This window comes from Bombus flavifrons, chromosome 16 (assembly GCF_040668555.2).
Source record: "Bombus flavifrons isolate JBK064 chromosome 16, iyBomFlav1_principal, whole genome shotgun sequence".
NCBI lineage: Eukaryota > Metazoa > Arthropoda > Insecta > Hymenoptera > Apidae > Bombus > Bombus flavifrons.
Genome location: NC_138457.1, coordinates 10,562,690 through 10,582,427, shown reverse-complemented (window position 1 = coordinate 10,582,427; position 19,738 = coordinate 10,562,690). Strand labels below are relative to the sequence as shown.

The window sequence follows — 19,738 nt, the reverse complement described above, 5'->3', positions numbered from 1 at the left end:
GTTGCCTACTCCATAGATCGAGCTCTAAAAAGACCATACACCGTATTAAATACCCTCGTAAATGCCAGATTTTCATCTAATTCTTCTAAATGCTCTTTCCTAAACATATCGGTACTCTATTTGGGACATGTAATTCATAACGGAGAAGTCCGCCCCAACCCGGGTGGAATGCAAACCTTGAGTTCTTTACCTGAACCAACGACCGCCACACAGCATAGACAGTTAATAGGTTTAGTTTCTGACTTCCGAAAATTCGTCTCTAAACCTTCACAGATAAACACGAAAAAAAGGAGGCGAAAGGCAATTTCCGTCCTGACTGATGCTTTGGCGTTAACGATATTTGACCCCAATTATCCGATAGGATTACATACTGACGCTAGTTTGGATGTATATGGGGTTACTTTAACGCATAAGGTTGAAGCTAAAAACAGGGTAGTGAAATATTACAGAAAAGAAACTAACCCTGCGGAATCTAGGTATTATTCATATGGACTAGAGACGTTAGCAATCGTTATACGCTGTTAAACATTTTCGCCACTATTTACATGATCGAGAATTTCTTGTCGTTACTGATTGTAATTCCTTGAAGCCATCTAGAAATGGTGTGAAACTAAATGACAGTGTTCACAGGTGGTGGGCTTGCTTACAAACTTTTACTTTTGACATTACGTATCAAGAAGGTAAACGCGAGGCCCACGTAGATTTCTTCTCGCGGAACCCCGTAGACTTGGATCACCGTACGATCAACAAAGTCGTAGAGAAGGAAATCAATCCGACCGAAATCTCCGAAGATTGGCTATCAGCGGGATAACGTTGCGACCCCCAAATTTCTGAGATCGTCAATAAATTGCAAAACGAGGAGCTCACGGAAAATATCGCGAATACGTATGAATTACGGTCAGGTACCCTTCATCGTAAGATACAGAGAAAAGGCAGAACTCCCTGCTTGCCCATTGTCCCAAGAGGCTTTAGGTGGTCCGTTATTAACCATGTGCACCAGTCCATTATGCACTTAGGTTGGGATAAAACGCTTGAGAAACTGTGCGAGTATTACTGGTTCTAAGGAATGACGAAAATATGTTCGTAAATTCGTAGAGAACCGTCATGCTTGTCAAGTTTCGAAGGCAAGTTCAGGTAAAATACAAGCTGAATTACGTCCTATACCTAAGACCAGCATACCCTGGCATACAGTTCACGTGGACATAGCGGGCAAACTAAGCGGTAAAAGTGATTCGAAAGAATATGTCATTGTTTTGGCCGACGTTTTTACTAAATTCGTATATCTGCATCATACTCGTAAAATAGATTCCCTTAGTATCGTTAAAACACTTAAGTATGCTATATTTTTATTCGGGAGTCCTCGCTGGATAATAGCAGACCGGGGAAGATGTTTTACAGGCAAAGAATTTCAAGACTTTGTAGAGATAAACATATTAAACTCCACTTAATGGCAACCGGCGCTAGCAGGGCCAACGGACAGGTAAAGCGTATTATGGGTACGCTAAAAAATACGTTCACAACAATAGAAAAGACCGGGCGGTCCTGGCAAGACGCGATCGGGGAAACACAACTAGCTTTAAATTCTACCCCCAACCGCGTGACTAAGTCGAGCCCATTGGAACTACTACTCGGTAAAACAGCGAGACCCTACGGCTTGTCCGTACCCGACAACATCGAAGAAAGAGAATTAGACATCTCCCATGTAAGACAACAGGCGATAAAGAATATAGAAGCAAGTGCCAAATACGATAAGGATAGGTTCGACAAAAACAAAGCTCAAGTAGTTAGGTTTAACCTTGGTGATTTTGTATTACGCAAAAACGAGGAAAGAAACCAAACGAAGCTAGATCCGAAATTCAGGGGTCCATTCAGGATAGCAGAGATTTTGGAAGGAGATAGGTATACCTTAGAAACTTTAGACGGTAAAAGATCATATAAGGACAGACATGACAGACTGAGAAAAACGCCAGATAGCAGCGTTCCTGCTGAGTTAGACGTCTACATGATGACAACGACGGTGATAACAACGATGCAAGTTCACGGACCTCAGAGGATCATTAATACCACGTTGTGGCCGTGCATCCAGTGTGGTGCTCTGCGCCTTCGTAATATGTCCAGTGGGACACTCTGCGCCTTCGTAATACGTCCAGTGGGACACTCTGCGCCTTCGTAATACGCCCAACGTAGTAACACGATCCAACAATCTGAGATTCACCCGTGTACGAAATCGAAAATGATCTGTCGTGTCGTTACGGTCTGACTGATAACTCACGGAATGCAACTAGCACTTTGAATACAAATTATAACGCCACTAATTTTAGTTCTCTTTCATTTCCCTGCTTGTCAAACCTCTGAACAGAATCTCGTTATCGAAATGGACCCTCGACTTATTTGGAACATTTAATTGAATGGTAAATAATATCAGTTACGTCGAGTCTAATGTAAAAAAAAAAAAAAAAAAAAAAAAAAGAAAAAAAAAAATTGCAATATTTTAGTTACACACGAGGACGTGTGATAGTCAGGATGGCCGTGTCGGAGATGAAAGGACATCGGTGTCCTCCCTTTGGAACCCCGGGAAAATCCCTTAACACCGTAATCTAGATTCTATCATAGGCGTAATTAAACAATTGTCGTCTTTCGGTCCGATTGTATTTGTTCAAGATTTGTGATAATGAGCTTGGGCTGGAGGCGATAGCCAGTCGCCGAACGTAGCCGCGGTCACGGGATGAACGCTTTGCCTAACAAAGGTACGAAGTAATTCTATAGCTCTCCTTAAAAGAAATATCTCTGGCGACACGCGACAGTAAACATTCCAACGGTCTCTGTCCGGTGGCCACACGCAGTCCCTATTCTTCGAGTAAGATGATTGCCAGATGTCGATGTGTCTCCACAGTACGTGATCAGCTAGCCCGAGGGCCGTTATAAACACTAAGATCTAGTTACCTAAAGTCCTTCAAACAGATAAACAGTCTTTGTCCCAACTACGGGAAGATAGGGGAGATCTATTTCTTTCAACGAACGGCGTCTCCCACTAGCAACTTTCCTTCGAGGGCGGCTAGCATCTTTTCTAACCACCGATATGGAGATTGATCAATTAGCAGCAACGTTAATTTCCCTTACTTTCTGAACGAGGACTATCCTCGACGAATCCGATGATCTCGTGTCCTTTGACACACCCCATCATAGTTTTCCTCTGCAGCATCGTCGCGACGAAAAGTCATTCTCTCGCGAGATCGTATTAGCGACTCACTTGGCGTCTGTACGCTCGGTGGGTATTCACCGTTTTAACAAACACGTTCATCCATCACCCCGTCGACCGCGGATTCGTTATTGAACCTAGGATCATTATCATTAGTTTCTCGAGTGTCTAATTGCCACGGTTGCTTGTCCAATTCTATAATAATCGTATCTGCACTAGTCAATGTCTTCTCTATTGCTTATCGACAATGCGTAAACCAAACGACGATTCGTTTCACGCCCCTAATCCTAATTCCAATGTGTACCCGACATATATTTTAGTGCAGATTAGTGGTGTGTATCATTTTAATCTATATCGTATATTATCGGTTATTTAATTGGGTTAGGCCTGAGGTTAGTAAACTCTGACAGTTGTTTTATGTGTCCTTTACTGTAATTTGATATCTCTTCTTCGACTATATCGTCGTCAAATTGCTATGTATAATATCGTTGAAAACGAAAGTGTCACATACGTTGCGTAATGTCTTTGAAGCGTTTTATTGTTCGAATTACTAGCTGTATTCCATAACTACGTGCGTATATACTATACATCCGGACTGATCATATCTTTATTTTTGATCGAATTCACGGACGCGTCCTTTCTTTCGGCAATATTATCTCGTCTTGTTATAAAAACGTATACAGAATGCGTATAAAGGATCCTAGAAGTTTACTTTTCTATTCCATCGATTTCCCCGTGAATCAGCTTCTCAATTTCTTCTTCGAAACATTGTTTATGCGAGAAAAAAATTAAAATAGAAAGAACGAATACACACTCACCGATCGTAACTGATTCGTTGCAAGCTGTTACGGATCTTGAAATTTCCACGCAATTCGAGCAAAAACCTGGTCTTTTTCTTCAAACAAGAACTTTCTTTCAAATCGAACTTTCATCTCGTCGTTCGTGAACATGCCGACGCCACATGTGGAACTTTCGATACCCGACACTGTTCGAGAATCGCAGGTGGCGTTCTTCGACTTGCGTAACCAACTTCAGGCTCTTCTTTACGATTTCATTTTTATCGATCACGATCTAAACTTTTAATTTCATATTAATTCATATCGTATCAACAAAACCGATTTCCCACGAATAAAAATAGTAATAAAATAGTAATAAAAATAGTAATAAAAAAAAAAATAGTAATAAAATAGTAATTGTAACAGTAGTGACATTTTTAATGCAACGGTTAAACGTGATACCAATATTGTAGCAGAAACAAAAACTACGTTCTTGTTTTTCTCTTACGTATGTGAATACATACGTTTTCGTTTACTATTAAAAATTCAAAGAGACTTACCTTTTTATCTCTCTTTATTGCTCTTTAATTTCTATTTTAACGACAATCTCGCTACAAAAAGTTCATCCTTCGACAATTGGATATGATGGAAAAACTGTCGCATACATACATAGGAACACAGGCAACTCTCGCGGTGATATGATGAAGATTTTAGGTAAGGTTTTTAGTGATCGGCAAATGTTTCGCAATTTGTTTACTAAGCCGTAAAGCTTTTCAATCAAATTGTTAAGCTTCGTGTAGTTGTGGATTGAATCGAATCGCACATGTATGTGCACGTGACAAACAATCCGAATCACTTTGAACAAGTTTCGATACAGATCGACAAGACTTCCATGACTTTCACAAATTTCAAGCTATCGAATTCTATTCGAGGTGATTCGAATTTTAATATGTAATTTTGAAAAACATCGAATCGTTTCGAAACTGAGCTTTCTCACTTCGCGATATTCGCGTGCAACGACCCCGTGCATAGTTACCGTTTTCACCCAAGGATGGCGTTAAATGTAAAACTAAAAATTACTCAATGAAAATACCTATTAGATTGCAGTGCTCTTTGACTTAGCAGTCGATTTGCAAAGCACATTTGACGACATTAGGAGCTTGCTCTTATCAGACCTCCCGTGTACCTCAGTCTGAAGTCAGATGCGAAGCATATATTACGTACATGCATATGTTGTTATGTATGTAGGTGCAATGTTAACGGTGTTCAAGTCGATTAGCTAGAAGCACTGTAGCACCAGTAGGTACTTTCTCGGGTTACATCGTACCAAGAGATAATTTCAATTGGAATCGCGGTCACGCCGATCTTCGTTTCTTCTCGCGTGAATCGGAATTCGAGAACAGAGTGGTCGATACCAAGTGCGATAAAGCGAATAGTTGATAAATTTGATCAATGTTACACGCACCTCCAACAAAAACAACAAAACATGCCTCCGATACGCTTGTGAATTGACTGCACGATTCATGCAGATTCGTCGTTTAGTTAATAAAGATGTGCGTCACAAAAGTTTGAGCCTCACCGTACAATGCAGTCCATTTATTGGACCGGGAGGCTGCTGTCTCGGACGATATGGAATGGCATATCAAATTATACAGCGTGCGCTGATCCTAATGTGAATAAACGCCGCGAAGCATCTTTTATTTCGGCTGTATGTGGCTTTCCGAAAGATTTTACACGAGGACGTATACGTAAGGGACAGTTCGGTGATGACGCTTGGTTTAGTGCCAAATTCAAGACTGTCGAAGTAATAGGTAATGTTAGTCTGCCAGACCCATGGAAAAACAGTCCTATCGTTGCAACGCGTTGTCCTGTATTCCCACATGACTGATAGTTTGCAAAACTCCTAGATGTTTTACGTTTTATACTTTTTCTTGCCGTTCCAATTATATCCATCGATACCAATTCTCTGTCAAAAAGAAAAACATTTCGGTAAAACATAAGAATCCTAATCTCGACTATTACTATTAGACATTTTCTCGTCTAGTAGAATTTTACAATTCTTCGACCTTTTTAGGCGTAGCGGATGGTGTAGGCGGATGGAGGCATTATGGAATCGATCCAGGAGAGTTTTCTAGTTTCCTCATGAGAACTTGTGAAAGACTGGTCTCTATGGGCAGGTTCACACCTTCTGAACCAGCTGGTTTATTAGCACGTAGTTACTATGAATTACTAGAAAGTAAACAACCCATATTAGGTATTAGAAGCAACTTGTGGTTTACACATTTTTTTTTTTTTTTTTTTTTTCACATTTTGTGAAGATTCTATGTTTCCAGGGAAAAGTGAGAAACAAGGTTACATTAATGTGATTAATGTAATGTGTTGTGTGGCTTTTTCAGGTAGCAGTACTGCATGCGTTATAGTTCTCAATAAAGAAACAAGCAGCATTTGTGCAGCTAATATCGGTGATAGTGGCTTCGTAGTTGTAAGAAAAGGAGAAGTAGTTCATCGTTCTTCCGAACAACAACACTACTTTAATACCCCGTTTCAGTTGTCTCTTCCACCTCCAGGACATTCTGGTCTGGTGCTTAGCGACAGGTATTATGCTTTGCGAGTACATTGTCAACTTACATTATGTATTTAATATAACGTCTCGTTAACATACTTCTCTATTTACAACATTGTATATTTTAATTATAGTCCAGAATCTGCGGATACTTCGAGTTTTGGAGTTGAAGATGGTGATGTAATTCTTTTAGCAACAGATGGGGTATTTGATAATGTGCCTGACCAATTACTTATCACGGAAATGCGTAAAGTTCAAGGAGAAAGAGATCCTACTAAGATACAAGGAGTTGCCAACTCGATAGCCTGGATGGCTCGTAGTTTAGCTTTTGATGGCGCATTTATGTCTCCATTTGCACAAAGTGCTAGAGAGAATGGAATTGATACTATAGGTATGTAAACCATGTCGACGCTTAAACTACCATATATAATTATTTTAGAGCCAAATTCAAATGCGTAATCTTAATATTTTCCAGTTATAGAAACACATAGTTCTTAATAAAAAATATATTCAATTTATTCGTACCATACATTTCACAATTTTTCTTATATATCTTATGCATGTACAGAGTGTTGTTTACTTTGGTAAGAACTTTGTAACAAAGCAATTTCCCTTCTGTACTTTTTTAACTACTTCTTCATTCTTACATCTAGAATAAAAAGCTTATACAAATATGCTGTTTTTTTCCTTCTTCTTTCTTCCCTTTCCCTTCTTTCCTTTTTCTTTTTTTCTCTTGTTTTTTACTCTTCCTTTTTTCATTTTCTAACAAACAAGTAGCTATCTCTCAAAGTAAACACATTGATGGTTCAAAAGGGATTTTATTACTAATTTGTTTAAATAGGATAATCATTTCACTTATTGTAGGATAAACAAAACTAATATATAAACGTATAAACATTAATGTGTATATCCAAAACATGTTTCTTCTATTTTTTAGGTGGTAAACCAGATGACATTACAGTGCTTTTAGCAACGGTGGCAATATAATAAAGTATGTACAATAGAGTCTTGATCATTGTATTATAGTCCATGTCATTGCGTATATGTACCTAGTTATACATCATGATATCTCGTTATGATAATCATTTATTATTTAAATTTAAATAAATGGTTTTGTAAATCATTTCCCACCTTAATTAATTTTTTCTATAACCGCTATAAAGAACGTTATTTTTCAAAAAGAACATCGATGGTTAAACTCATTTTTTGACTAGCAAAAATTTGCATGTAAGTATACGAATTTGTTCAAATATATGCAAACAAGAAGTTACAAAAGTTGTTACTTTTACGGACGGTAACAGTACATATCATATGGCACAATAACATAATAATGCAACACTGTAATGTATTATGAATAAAAACTATGCATCTCGTTGGATTAAATATTCAAAAAATTACAGTAAATTTCACGAATGTTCATGTAAGAACAAATGTATCTAAAGTTTAATTGAGAATTAAATGCATTCGATCTCTTATACTACTGTGTATAGACTAATAACATGAATTTATACAATAATAATTTCAAACTAAATTGAACCATTTTATTTCATTGCAATGGTCATATAAATAACAGTTTTACTTAATATTTACAAAAGGGATACTATCTAGTTAAATCCCCGAGGCTTTCATGGCCTGGATTCTTGCAGTTAAAATTGTTAAAGTCTTCGGTATATTAACTGCGTTCTTTTGGACGATATAACTGCAACTTCCACACTTACAGTATACTTAGAGTATAAGATATATTTTTAATCGCGCTAGCAACAGAACATCGCTTATTTTCCAAAAGGACGCGAGTTACACGCGCAAGTCTCTCACAGTTTTAACTATCCTCTACTTAGTAATTAATACATAATCGTTCAAGTGGAAATTCTTTGTAATACTTTGGCTTTTTGCCGATGTACACATTGTCATACTAAGTTTAACAAATGTATTGTTTTATTATATATAGCAGAATGCAATCATTTGATAAGTAATATGAATACATCACAGTATAACATGTAATATGATATTCTAAATTCTAAATCGAGCAATCAATTGACGGTAAAGGTCATTAGTTTACTAGGAGAAAACAGAAAAATGAAAACAACTACATTTACCTATGAACTACCAACTGTCTTCGTTAATTTACTAGTATCTTTTTTCCATTCTTACTCGCAAATTATAAACATCACAAAAAAGGAATGCCATTTTATGTTTTATTTTGAAATTAAACAACACTATATTTTATATTATTTTTTATCAAATGCCCATGAAAAAAGAAACTGTGATGTATTCTGTTATTTACAATATTATATATCTTCAGACATGGTATCAAATGTATTATTACATAATTAAAAAAGACTGGAGGATTATTTATAACAGGAGAATAAATAAAAGTATTTACATCATTCGATTATGTAAGATTTTTACAATAGAATCTTTTTGAATCAGGGGTTTCAATTTTGTGTTTCTGCAAACATTAAAAATAGTATTTTATACTCTAGTATACGAGTCCTTTCTTGTTTAACAAAATGTTACACAGCGAAAATCTAAAAGTTGTAATTTTCTATTTTCAGTTAAAATTGTATATTGTATCAGGCACAAGATTGTAGTAAAAATTCATGCTGTGCATAATATAATTATTGCGAAAACAGTATTTAAACGAATTTTATGATAGATTAAATACTTATTAAAATGAAGTTTCAAAGAAAATTTAGAGTAGGACAGTTCGCATTGTTTTCACATAGATATCTTAAACTTTATACAATATAGAAATTTCGCAAATTATATCTGATACAATCTATGTTAATCAATGAACACAGATATACCCCAAAATATTTCGTTTTTAACGTATATGTTATCAATATGAAACTTCTTTGTATTCTCGGAAAATCGTGAGCACTATAAATATATCACAATAGTCGATTATCTGAGAAATACTGTTTTCATTTATGTATGTTACTTGCATAATATATTCTGAGATACATACAGAAATTTTTTTGTAGAAAAATTGTAACCCCTGTAGAAAATTGGAAGTCTTATCTTTGTTATAATTTTTCCATTACATGTCACATAATGTCAAGGCTGCAAATGTTTAGTACTTTTGTTAGTGACTGGGAAAATCAAGGAACAATGTTGTATATGTAGCAGTGTAAAAGTTTACTTGATATGCCAATTGGTAAGAGATGGTTTGGAAGCAGGACCTTGAATTTAGAATCATTGCATATTGGCTTCTTGACCCCAATTAAATCCACCAGGACGATCTTCAGGCGGTGGAGTATAATCTGGATCTTCTGGGTGTGCGTCAAACAAAGTCTTACTGTGAACAAACAACAAACGATAATATCGCTTTTACGACATATAATTTGGAATGATAAACCTTTTATCCAAGTAACTTACAGTATTTGTGGAGTTTTAAGAACACGGAAACCTCCTCGTAAACGCGGAAATACATCTTCTGCAAAGTAATACATATGTCCCACAGCCATTCCGACTAGATCGACCCAAATTGTATTACCAAGAAGTACAGAAAACCCAAGAAGCACCCAAGGCAAATATGGTGCCTATTGATAAAAAAAAATACATTTAAAAACAATTCACTCTTTTTCCCTCTATAAAATAAGAAATTAAAAACTTACTTGGAAATTTAAAAGTCCAAAAAAGTTTAATCTAACAAATGGATTTCTCCGAGACCAAACATAAACCAACATAACTGTCAATGCATGGCCCAGGAATAACAAATTAACAAAAAATGCAAATGTCTATAGTAAGCTTAGGATAATTACACATAATACAATATATTGGAGTTATATTTACTTTATCTGTAATTTAAGAAAGACAATAAAGGAAGTGTTAAAAAGGATACAATCATACATATGCCCCCAAAAATGAACATCATTACAAAATCAGCTGTTCTTCTGCGAAACGATCCTTCCTCTAACATTCGACAGTATCGATAAGTAAAGATCATATTGAAAAGAAAATTGAAACCCATATTTCCAAAGAATAAAAATGTAGTTATCAATCTCCATAGCTGAAAGAATATTTATATTACAAAAGATAATAATCGTAAAATGCACAAAGCTGATGGGAGGCTAAGGAGTAATGATTAACAGATACTTGTTTACCTGATATTGTTCAATGATCAACGTGGGATTAAAATACAATCGAAATGGTGATACCAAATCTAGTTGCTAAAGTGGGAAAATAAAAATAATTTGATAATTACATTTTGAAAATGGCATTTTGCAGATATAAAACTATGTTATGGGAAAAACATTTTTACAAACCACAGCAAGAGACGTGATGACACAAGCTGTTGTGTAAGCTCGTGTCACCACAGGTATTTGCATGTACTCCTGCCGGAAAGTTTGATAGGCCATTGGTGTATCGTTACGATCTTCTGTACACCTAAAGACCAATTTCTTTTCCAGACTCTTCGCCCTTATTTTTTATTATCACATGTTGCTCATTACTGTGCGTTATCTAAATTTAATCATTACCCACATCACGACAAATTTGTTATGTTCAGTTTTGTACACGTAATACGTGAAATTCGTTATAATCGAATAACACGAGTTTCGATTTTACATGGTTATCGATAGAAGTTTCGTGGGCTTTTCGCATTCGTGGAAATGTCGCCAAGATGTAACACTTATTAGTCGAACTTATTTAATTACACGTTTTTGTAGTTACGGAAGAAAATTTTTATAAATACGGAAAGATTTTCATGTCCCTAATTCTTACAATTCAAGTTTACGATAGTTTTGTTAATCCCATGACTAAATTTGAAAAATCTACAACTAATTTACTCATGTTGATATATATTTTAATATTTGTTGTATTTTGGCAAAACATTTAATAAAACAGATATACAGGCTGTTAATTTATAACATTTAAATTATCGATTTTTAACATTCAAGCTATTCATTTATAACTAGACCGTGAATTCCTATGGAAGTTCTATATTTGAGAATATGCTTAAAAAAGTAGAATCTCGGTAGAAAACCATTTTACCTATCGAGTATTATACAAAGCACTGTACTTCAAACTTTATTTATTTACATACATATTTTTTCATATTATGTATATTCTATGTAATTTTGCACTTTCAAATTTCCTATAAATGCATAAAAATCCGCAGTCTATTTATAACGTTCATGCTATTCATTTATAACAATTAGGCTGTTAATTTATAACATGTTCCCGACAACACACATAAATAACAATTACTCGTGAACCAAATATGATACAAGAAGCCTTGTCTGTGATATTATCGATCTTTTGTATGTTAAAAGTCATAAAGGTTTATCTATTTAAATTAACATTACAGAGAAATATAAACGATAATAAATATAAATAACGTGTAATATATATTTAATTTTATTATAAAATCTATACGTATATAATATTTAATGTTGAGAAACACACCATGTATCATATGACACTGGTGACAATAAAGCGTGCTGCCACCTCAGCATCTATGTATTAAGTTTTCAAAATAATTTATCAACTGCATACTGATTGTTCAAAGTTGTTCTTTATTTGTTGGCTAAAATGTTTCAGCAAAGAAAACGCAAATAAGCGTTTAAATCGATAAGTTATTGTGGTAACGTTTTTGCATTTTATATGAAAAAAGGGCTAAATATCTTTTGTTTAAATTATTTGTCAAAATGTCATCGAAAACGGAGGTTACTTTAGAACATTTTTATATATTCAATGGCACATATGCAAAAAAAGAGGGAGAGGCAAGTAAATCAAATTTATCACTAAAATATTTACATACAAAAATTACAAAATTCTTACACACTACATACGTACAATGCAAGTGTGTTCTTGTGTATTTTTTGCATGCAGGAAGAAAAAAAGATTCTCTATTATTATCCAGAAAGAGATTTAGATGTTCAAATTAAAAATATAGGACTCAGCGAAGCAATTATTAAATTTGCCCAGTATGTATAAACATGTTTTTCTAGATTCTAAAGTTTCTATCTTTACATACAATATTAAGATTATGTTCTTGCATTTCAAATTTTTAGATCATTTAATCCTGGTCAACCATGCGATTATTGTCATACACATAAAACTCGTCAAATTTATTATCAACCAGAATCAAATTTTTGGATGGTGATGGTAAGATTTTATTGCTATCAGAAAATGTATAAAAGAATGTGGCATATAATATTTTATATCATATAAAATTCATGAATATTTGTTCATAGATTTCAATTGTTTCATAGATTGTCGGTGTACCTTACATATGGAAAGAGAAAGATGGTAACAAATATACAGAATATCAATACGATGAAGTTTCTAGCAGTGTTTGTCAATCTATATTGAAGCAAGCGTATGTTATGTTTAGACTATTTATGGGATCATTTGACACCATTATTAATGAACCTGATTGTGGGTCGATAACGTTATTAAAACACAAACTTGAACATTTTTACTCAAGGGTAAGGGGAATTCTTAAAATGTACTGTTTCTGTATTTTTCAATATAATTTTCAATATCATGTATTTTTCACAGTATCTAATGTCTTTAAAGTTGAATAATAGTGATATTTTGGATGTTTTCCAAGGCTTACAATTCTTACCTCTTGACAAAATAACATTTTTACGGGTTCAGTGTTTTATGAATCTTGTAGAAGCCATGTTTTCTCAAGTGAAATATACTGCATTTCTTTACAACGATCAAGTCGTGTGGTTAGTAATGTAAATGCTGCCATACTATTATAATATAATATATGCCTAACAATTAAAGAATTAATGCCCGTTATTATCACTTAGGAGTGGTTTGGAGCCAGAGGATATGCAAGTAGTTTATAATTATCTAGTGAGTACGCTTTTACCAGCTCATCTTGAGAAAGAATTACACGAGGGTTCAATGCCTAGAAACTCACCTTCACCATTTACTACTACTCACTATGGAAAGTTAGTACATGCAAAATAATTTAATATTCTATATATAACAAAATAATAAGTTATATATATATATATATATGTTATAGATTTGTCACTGGCCCATCTAGTATTAATGAACCAAGCTTAATTGGTAAATCTCCTAAAGTATATATCAATTATTCTACAAAACCGGTGTCGTTATATTTAGTTGTTTACAGAGCATTAAGCGCTACAATATGTTTGTTTGTTGACAGTAAGTATCTTTCCCTTTCTCTTCTCTTCTTTTTAAATAATCATGCAAAAACTTTAAAATTGGAGTGCTTATTTTACAGGCAAAACAAGTTTGTTAATAGATTTCTTTAAAAGCCTGGATAGTTTTCTTGGCCCACAATTAACTACGCTCGTTAGTTCGGTTGCAGAACAATGTGCTAAACATGTAATAGTTTCATCGGAATCTTGCAAATACCTGTATTTTAATAAACTTAATTTAGCATATAAAAGTACAATACATCCGGATAATAGGCGATGTTCTAATGTGCTTACAACGCCCGAAGTGTTGAGAGTTATCACTGATATATATAATGACACCAATAAGTTAGTACATAACACAATAATGTTTTGATGTAAGATTATTATTTTACAAATAGAATACACTTTTTTTTTTTTATAATTTCAGATTAAAAGAAGCTGGAGAAATAATTATAAAAACTATGAGCGATTATTGGGTTGTTGGAAAGTTATCGAACTTGAGGGAATTTTTTGTAGTTATTCAACAAAAAAGTGCAAGTATAATGGAAATAGAAGGTATATACGTTGTACATGTATGTATGTATGTATATACATAAAATTATATAAATATAAGTAATGATTTTTATTTCAGATGACGTGAAAAAACTATGTGAAAAGGAATTAAAAAGTATATTTTTCCATTAATGGAAAGGCCTCATAAATTTACCAAGTATAAAAATTTTACGACTATTTTATATGACGATTAAAATGGCTGTTTACTCTTTTAATTAATATACAAGCAATGTATAATCTAAAATATAACACTGTAACTATGGAAATAATTTATATATAAAGTTAATGTAAAATATAAAATCTTGTACAGACAAATTATATATTTTTTAATATATTTAAATTGCTTGCGCAGCATTTTTCCAAATGTTACAACTATTGTAAAAATATTAATTTATTTTAAAAATGACCATTAATCAAAAGTTTCTTCCTCTGCATCTTTGTTTTTGTGAACAATATTGGAGAACTTTTTTAATTTTGCTACGAAAAATCCGTCCATATTATGCACATGGGGATAAAATCGTTTGGTTAATTTCAACGAAGGATGAAATCTGTATTGTCTATAACTGGTAAAACCTTCGGCGCCAAATTCCAGTCCAGTTGGTATTAATTTAACATCACGTTTCTTAAGAGCAAAATCAATAACCCATTCATTTTCTTCCGGAAGAATCGAACACGTAGAATAAACGATAATCCCACCGGATTCTGAACGTGCATTAGCACAATCTATAGCCGCCAAAAGTAATTCCTTTTGTAATGTACAACAACGCTGTATATCTACTTCATCTTTGTTTGTTTTAACACTTGGATCTTTTGAAACAACACCAGTACCAGTGCACGGTGCATCTAATAATACTCTATCGAAACCTTTAATCACCTGAAAATTATACATTTTAATTAATTCGACCATATCATATATTCAACGTGTTCATACATATTATTAATACTTACTGTTGGTAACTTTCGCCCATCGTAAGTACAAACGATTGAATTCGTGATGCCAAGTCTGTGAAAATTGCCGACAACTGCTTTTATCCTTTCTTCGTTTACATCGTTCGAGAAGAGTACACCTGTGTTTTTCATAAGCGCTGCTATGTGTGATGATTTTCCTCCGGGCGCGGCACACATATCAAGAACCCTCTCGTTTTCTTTAGGATCCAAAGCCATAACAGGTAAGAAGCTAGACGCACCCTGAAGAATGTAATGTCCTGCTAAATACTCTGGTGTCGCACCCATAGGAACTTGCGACGAATAAATCACTAATCCAACTTTTGTCCATTTGCCAATAGGATCTAAATTGACCCCTCTATTGATCAAAGCCTGAAATATTAATATCATGATAAATTAAAGGATATTGAAGATACCTATTACATATTTCATTCAATAAATACTTCAGCTAAGTCGCGACGACGTGTTTTCAATATATTCGTTCGTATCGTCATAGGCCTCTGGACTTCACTTGCTTCCAAAAATTCTAATAACTCATCCAGTGGAAATATTTGTATCAGTTTTTCCATCAAGAAATTATTATAACTATAGTATGTACATAAATCACTTCTGAGAAGGTCCATATATTCAGTACGCGATCTTCAAAAAAGATAAAGGTGTACAATTCCTTGAAATTCTTTGATGAAATAAAATCCTTTAACCCTAAGACATATACCTATTTATATCGCGCAACCTTTTAAAATCTGATAATATCATAATAACATCTTTTATACGTTGTTGTACATCCTTCAGATTAGTAACATCTGCAAGCTCTTCTTTAGTGGGAAAAGTAAAGACACATTGCTGTAAGGCCATATCATGCATTTCCTCCTCTGCTAGCTTTCTAATAAAGAGGAAGTTAATTAGATTTTAAATGAAAAGTTTAATAGAATAATAAGACATGCTCACTGTTCTTCTTCTTGCTTCCTTTTCAATTTCTTATTTGCTTTTTCAATAGGAAGTAGATCAACATCATCGTTATCAGAACTATCACCATCTTCCTCACTTTGATCTACTTCCTCATAATCCATTTCTCCATTTTGACCATATTCTTCATTGTCACTGGATCCTTTATCAGTTTCATCCTCTGTGTCATTGTCAAGTAATTTCTTTCTTTTAATCTTTTGTTGCTCGTCTTGTATTACTCCTTCATTATCAGACATATTAATATCATTGTCAAACTGCATTTGATCATTTTTACGACTGAAACTGTCATTTCTTGGTCCTTCTTTAAGAGATTTCTTCTTTTTCTTTATTTTTAATAGCTTTGAGATATTTTTTATATTCTAATACATAAAACGGTATATTTTACTAATGTTGTTGTGTACTTATATACATATATAAATATATAAACACATAAGTTAAGACTTAATTATTAGAGAAAAAAAAGAAATCTTACGTCTTCAGTTATAGCGTCATCCACCTTCTCGCCATTCTTTTGCTGTAATTTCCTTACTTTTTCATTTAACTTTTGTTTCTTTAATAATCTTTTCCTTGCTCGTTGCTTCTGTCTATGACTTAACTCTTTTTCTTCTTTTACTAGATAAAAGTTATATGATTAGTTCTCTATATACTCATGCAATATGCAATACATATACTCATATTTAAGGTATATGTATATGTATAAATAAATTTCTCTGCATACCTAGTACTCCCTTTGGAAATGTTGGATCTCCTTGCTTCTTTGCTTTTCTTCCATGACCACTTGACAGAGTTGTATCATTAAACTTAGCTTTTCGTCCCATTTTAATTTATTTTATGCCACGATTGTTATTAAACAAGTTTTGATATTTTTATTAAACGGAACGTGATATATTATCTCGTCTATACAACCTTTACATTTTCTATTATTACATATTATTATATATGTTATCACTATTATAGTTATCTATTATTATATATCATTATATTATATGTTATTCATACAAAGAGAATTAGATGAAGAAAACAAGAAATCGCAAATGTTGCTTGCAACCTTTTTGAAAAAGAACACGTGAAGTATAACCTGTCTTTTAATATTTATCATTTAGCTCTACGTAGATATTACCAACTTAGGAAATTGTGAGAATACTATATGAAAATGAAATATTTTTTCTTTAAAACTTGTAGACATTAAAAGATGTATGAATATTTGTATAAGAGAGGTTTGTATATTTTTTCTTGCACAATTAGACTCGGAAGAATAAAAAAATCAAATAATATCATTTTATTGAATAAAATAACTAGCATAAGATGGGAAAATTGTATGTATTTCGTTAAATGTTCCTATAGTTTTATAAGAAAAATGTCCTGTTGCATGGCCTTTCCAAGATTTTGGGGCATTTGGCGCGGTTGCTGCCCGTGGGGTTCACTCTGTTCACGTAACAACTTCAAACAATTCGAAAAACGAACTCGACGTTTAAGTGGAGAAATACACAACGAGAAAGATTAACTTGAACAATAATTTATATTTAAAATTGAGTTATAATAGGTAGAGTAATTTAACAAAGATTTGCATTTTAATGAAATTTACTTGGACTCTGAGCTCAGAGATTTTACACGACAATCTATGATTTATTTGTTATCCAGTAAGACAAATTATTATTAACTAATTTGATTGAAGTTTATTATCGAAGGAGTTTATCAAGAAAACAGACGAAATAGTAGATTACTGTAATTCTTATTACACCTAGAATTACTGTTGGTGAACACTTTTTTTTCCTTATATCACCGACGAGGTACAGGATAGACGTAACATTTGTGACATTAGCCTACCGACGTCTTGCTGTTTTACCAGTCAGTTGATCGGTCTGATTCCCTATACCATTTTCGTGTCGCATGCGACATTATCAATCCAATAAGTTGTTCAGAGCGTATCGTTGATGCTCTGACGATAAGCCAAGGAAAGGAAAAACGAAAAATAATCATGACACATATCATAATAGTGTTAAACTTTATTTAAACAAAAACTCAGTAAAGCGACAACACACGGCATGAGACTTAGTCTAGTCTTATAATGGTGGTAAGCCGAGCGCGGCTGAGAGCATCAAATTTTCTTAGTAACCAAGTAACCAAAACAGTTCTCGTCATCGATAATGGTTGTCGATAATTAAAAAGATTTTTTGAGCATTTTTTTAGCATCACTATTTCCCATTTAAACAAAAATTATACTTTTGTCCATGACTCTTTTCATAAAAATTTGAGAAATACTGCTTTTAATGTTTGATCCTTGATTCTTTCCAACGTCTACCAAAAATATCAATAAATAAGACATTAACTTACACTTGGTTTTAATAATCATACATTATCGTAAAAATATTATAAAAAATCTGCACAGATTATACAGCAACAATAAAAGAGAAATACTATATTAAGAAATCAAAACACCAGGTATATAAGTACTTATTTACAACGACAAGAATGATTGCTACTTTTGACTCAACCGTTTATTCATTCTTGCATATACATATATAAAACAGCGTGATGTGACAATAAAAACCGCTTATCTTTCTTTGTTCGTTTATTTCGACATTTCAAGATGTATGGACAATTATTACATAATAATTATATATATTTATATATGTATAATGAGAGAGCACCCTCCTCTCGCAACTTTTCCCTTCTCTTCCCCCAAAAAAGTCCCCCTTGCCTGAAATGTGCCTCACTCACTCTCCCTCACACTCTTTCTCTCTTGTTCTCTTTTTCACAATAAAAGAATGAAAAGGTAAAAGTAATAAGAAAGAAACGGCGTCGATTCGTCGGGTCTACGGATGATTTTACGAAACGATCTTTTTTCTGCTTCGCGCATTATTTTTTAATCATTTCACGATCATGAGAATGATAGTACTCCTCCCACAATGTTTCATTATTTATTTTTTTGTATTTATTTTTATGTTTTTATTCCATCCACGTCACCTTATTATCATTTAGCGTTTACTCGATAAGATTATGAACGTTACCATTAATCGTTACAATTACAATAATAACACTAGTGTTGGTTACTCCCGTACTTGTCTCGCTCATCCATCTATTCCCACCACGTGGCCATCTACCCCCACCCAGGAATCCTGACGACACGTTCAAATACTGAATTACAGTTAATTTTGTTGCACACTAAGGTTGTCAATTATTTTCTTTCCCTTCTTTCTTTATTTTCATATTGCGTGTATCCTTCGCATTTCGATAGATCGATAGTAATATTTTATCGATCCAAATACATTTATTTCTACATATACCGCGATACCGTTTTCATTCTTCGTTCTCCTACTAAAATTTTTACCTCCTTCGTTTTCTAATCATCTCGTGACCCATTTTTTATCCTTCCTTCCTTCCTCCCTCTTTCGCCCACACATCACTCGTTTCGTACTCGATATTCTTCGTAATAAGAGTTTTACTTTTGCCCTCGTGAAAAATATTATTCTCGTTTGTTAAGTTTTTCTTGGTTAGTTCGTCTATAAAGAACGTTTTCTTCTTATCTCGCGATGATTTTATTGTTTTTTTACTTCGTTAGTATTCGTCTCGCAATTTATAGTTCGTACGTTGTTATCCCGTTTAC

The 19,738-nt window shown here is 33.6% G+C and overlaps 5 protein-coding genes across 10 annotated transcripts in view; 2 read left to right on the top strand and 3 right to left on the bottom strand.

Annotated features, from left to right (window-relative positions):
• Window positions 1-4,292, bottom strand: part of dila (centrosomal protein dilatory) — a 125,775-nt gene extending 121,483 nt beyond the window's left edge. Inside the window, exon 1 of the mRNA XM_069129744.1 lies at window positions 4,018-4,292. The gene's annotated coding sequence lies outside the window, so the exon portion shown is untranslated. The remainder of the gene's footprint in view (window positions 1-4,017) is intronic.
• Window positions 4,293-4,563: 271 nt separating this feature from the next.
• LOC138188197 (protein phosphatase PTC7 homolog) lies at window positions 4,564-7,661 on the top strand. Of its 4 annotated transcripts, none has more exons than XM_069129761.1 (5): window positions 4,564-4,689; window positions 6,050-6,229; window positions 6,372-6,570; window positions 6,673-6,929; window positions 7,476-7,661. In XM_069129761.1, exons 1-5 carry the CDS (start codon window positions 4,674-4,676, stop codon window positions 7,523-7,525), a joined length of 702 nt encoding a protein of 233 aa, XP_068985862.1. In that variant the 5' UTR covers window positions 4,564-4,673; the 3' UTR covers window positions 7,526-7,661. The 4 variants fall into 4 exon arrangements, with proteins under 4 accessions (XP_068985862.1, XP_068985860.1, XP_068985859.1 ...); XM_069129759.1 differs by lacking the exon at window positions 4,564-4,689 and adding an exon at window positions 5,120-5,786 and having other exon boundaries at window positions 6,050-6,187; XM_069129758.1 differs by lacking the exon at window positions 4,564-4,689 and adding an exon at window positions 5,123-5,786.
• Window positions 7,030-11,381, bottom strand: Der-2 (Derlin 2). 2 transcript variants are annotated; one of them, XR_011175401.1, is made up of 7 exons: window positions 10,807-11,381; window positions 10,645-10,710; window positions 10,383-10,550; window positions 10,156-10,278; window positions 9,917-10,080; window positions 9,681-9,836; window positions 7,030-9,601 (listed from the first exon to the last, which is right to left on the bottom strand). XR_011175401.1 is itself a non-coding variant. In XM_069129762.1 (6 exons), exons 1-6 carry the CDS (start codon window positions 10,897-10,899, stop codon window positions 9,734-9,736), a joined length of 717 nt encoding a protein of 238 aa, XP_068985863.1. In that variant the 5' UTR covers window positions 10,900-11,374; the 3' UTR covers window positions 9,660-9,733. The 2 variants fall into 2 exon arrangements, 1 of the variants encoding a protein (XP_068985863.1); XM_069129762.1 differs by lacking the exon at window positions 7,030-9,601 and having other exon boundaries at window positions 9,660-9,836; window positions 10,807-11,374.
• A 398-nt stretch (window positions 11,382-11,779) lies between these two features.
• Window positions 11,780-14,560, top strand: Ccz1 (vacuolar fusion protein CCZ1). Of its 2 annotated transcripts, none has more exons than XM_069129755.1 (10): window positions 11,780-12,268; window positions 12,378-12,468; window positions 12,556-12,649; window positions 12,757-12,972; window positions 13,046-13,221; window positions 13,306-13,449; window positions 13,527-13,672; window positions 13,752-14,013; window positions 14,096-14,223; window positions 14,300-14,560. In XM_069129755.1, the coding sequence occupies exons 1-10, from the start codon at window positions 12,190-12,192 to the stop codon at window positions 14,350-14,352; spliced, it is 1,389 nt and encodes a 462-aa protein (XP_068985856.1). In that variant the 5' UTR covers window positions 11,780-12,189; the 3' UTR covers window positions 14,353-14,560. The 2 variants fall into 2 exon arrangements, with proteins under 2 accessions (XP_068985856.1, XP_068985855.1); XM_069129754.1 differs by having other exon boundaries at window positions 11,783-12,264; window positions 12,374-12,468.
• LOC138188193 (28S rRNA (cytosine(4447)-C(5))-methyltransferase) lies at window positions 14,520-17,253 on the bottom strand. Its single transcript, XM_069129750.1, has 7 exons — window positions 16,850-17,253; window positions 16,604-16,743; window positions 16,114-16,490; window positions 15,881-16,048; window positions 15,609-15,804; window positions 15,169-15,537; window positions 14,520-15,094 (listed from the first exon to the last, which is right to left on the bottom strand). The coding sequence occupies exons 1-7, from the start codon at window positions 16,947-16,949 to the stop codon at window positions 14,630-14,632; spliced, it is 1,815 nt and encodes a 604-aa protein (XP_068985851.1). The 5' UTR covers window positions 16,950-17,253; the 3' UTR covers window positions 14,520-14,629.
• Window positions 17,254-19,738: the final 2,485 nt, after the last annotated feature.

What these genes read in the sequence shown, in the direction of transcription:
- LOC138188197 (XM_069129758.1), top strand. Translation starts at nt 5,561, where the DNA reads ATGCAGTCCATTTATTGGACCGGGAGGCTGCTGTCTCGGACGATATGG. An exon ending in AAGTAAACAACCCATATTAG is followed by an intron (nt 6,230 to 6,371) that starts GTATTAGAAGCA and finishes TGGCTTTTTCAG; the next exon opens with GTAGCAGTACTGCATGCGTT. An exon ending in GGTCTGGTGCTTAGCGACAG is followed by an intron (nt 6,571 to 6,672) that starts GTATTATGCTTT and finishes TTTTAATTATAG; the next exon opens with TCCAGAATCTGCGGATACTT.
- Der-2 (XM_069129762.1), bottom strand. Translation starts at nt 10,899, where the DNA reads ATGGCCTATCAAACTTTCCGGCAGGAGTACATGCAAATACCTGTGGTG. An exon ending in TGATCATTGAACAATATCAG is followed by an intron (nt 10,551 to 10,644) that starts GTAAACAAGTAT and finishes ATATTCTTTCAG; the next exon opens with CTATGGAGATTGATAACTAC. An exon ending in CTTAAAACTCCACAAATACT is followed by an intron (nt 9,837 to 9,916) that starts GTAAGTTACTTG and finishes GTTTGTTCACAG; the next exon opens with TAAGACTTTGTTTGACGCAC.
- Ccz1 (XM_069129755.1), top strand. Translation starts at nt 12,190, where the DNA reads ATGTCATCGAAAACGGAGGTTACTTTAGAACATTTTTATATATTCAAT. An exon ending in AAAAAAAGAGGGAGAGGCAA is followed by an intron (nt 12,269 to 12,377) that starts GTAAATCAAATT and finishes GCATGCAGGAAG; the next exon opens with AAAAAAAGATTCTCTATTAT. An exon ending in AAGTATAATGGAAATAGAAG is followed by an intron (nt 14,224 to 14,299) that starts GTATATACGTTG and finishes TTTTTATTTCAG; the next exon opens with ATGACGTGAAAAAACTATGT.
- LOC138188193 (XM_069129750.1), bottom strand. Translation starts at nt 16,949, where the DNA reads ATGGGACGAAAAGCTAAGTTTAATGATACAACTCTGTCAAGTGGTCAT. An exon ending in ATTTCCAAAGGGAGTACTAG is followed by an intron (nt 16,744 to 16,849) that starts GTATGCAGAGAA and finishes ACTTTTATCTAG; the next exon opens with TAAAAGAAGAAAAAGAGTTA. An exon ending in AGGAAGCAAGAAGAAGAACA is followed by an intron (nt 16,049 to 16,113) that starts GTGAGCATGTCT and finishes CCTCTTTATTAG; the next exon opens with AAAGCTAGCAGAGGAGGAAA.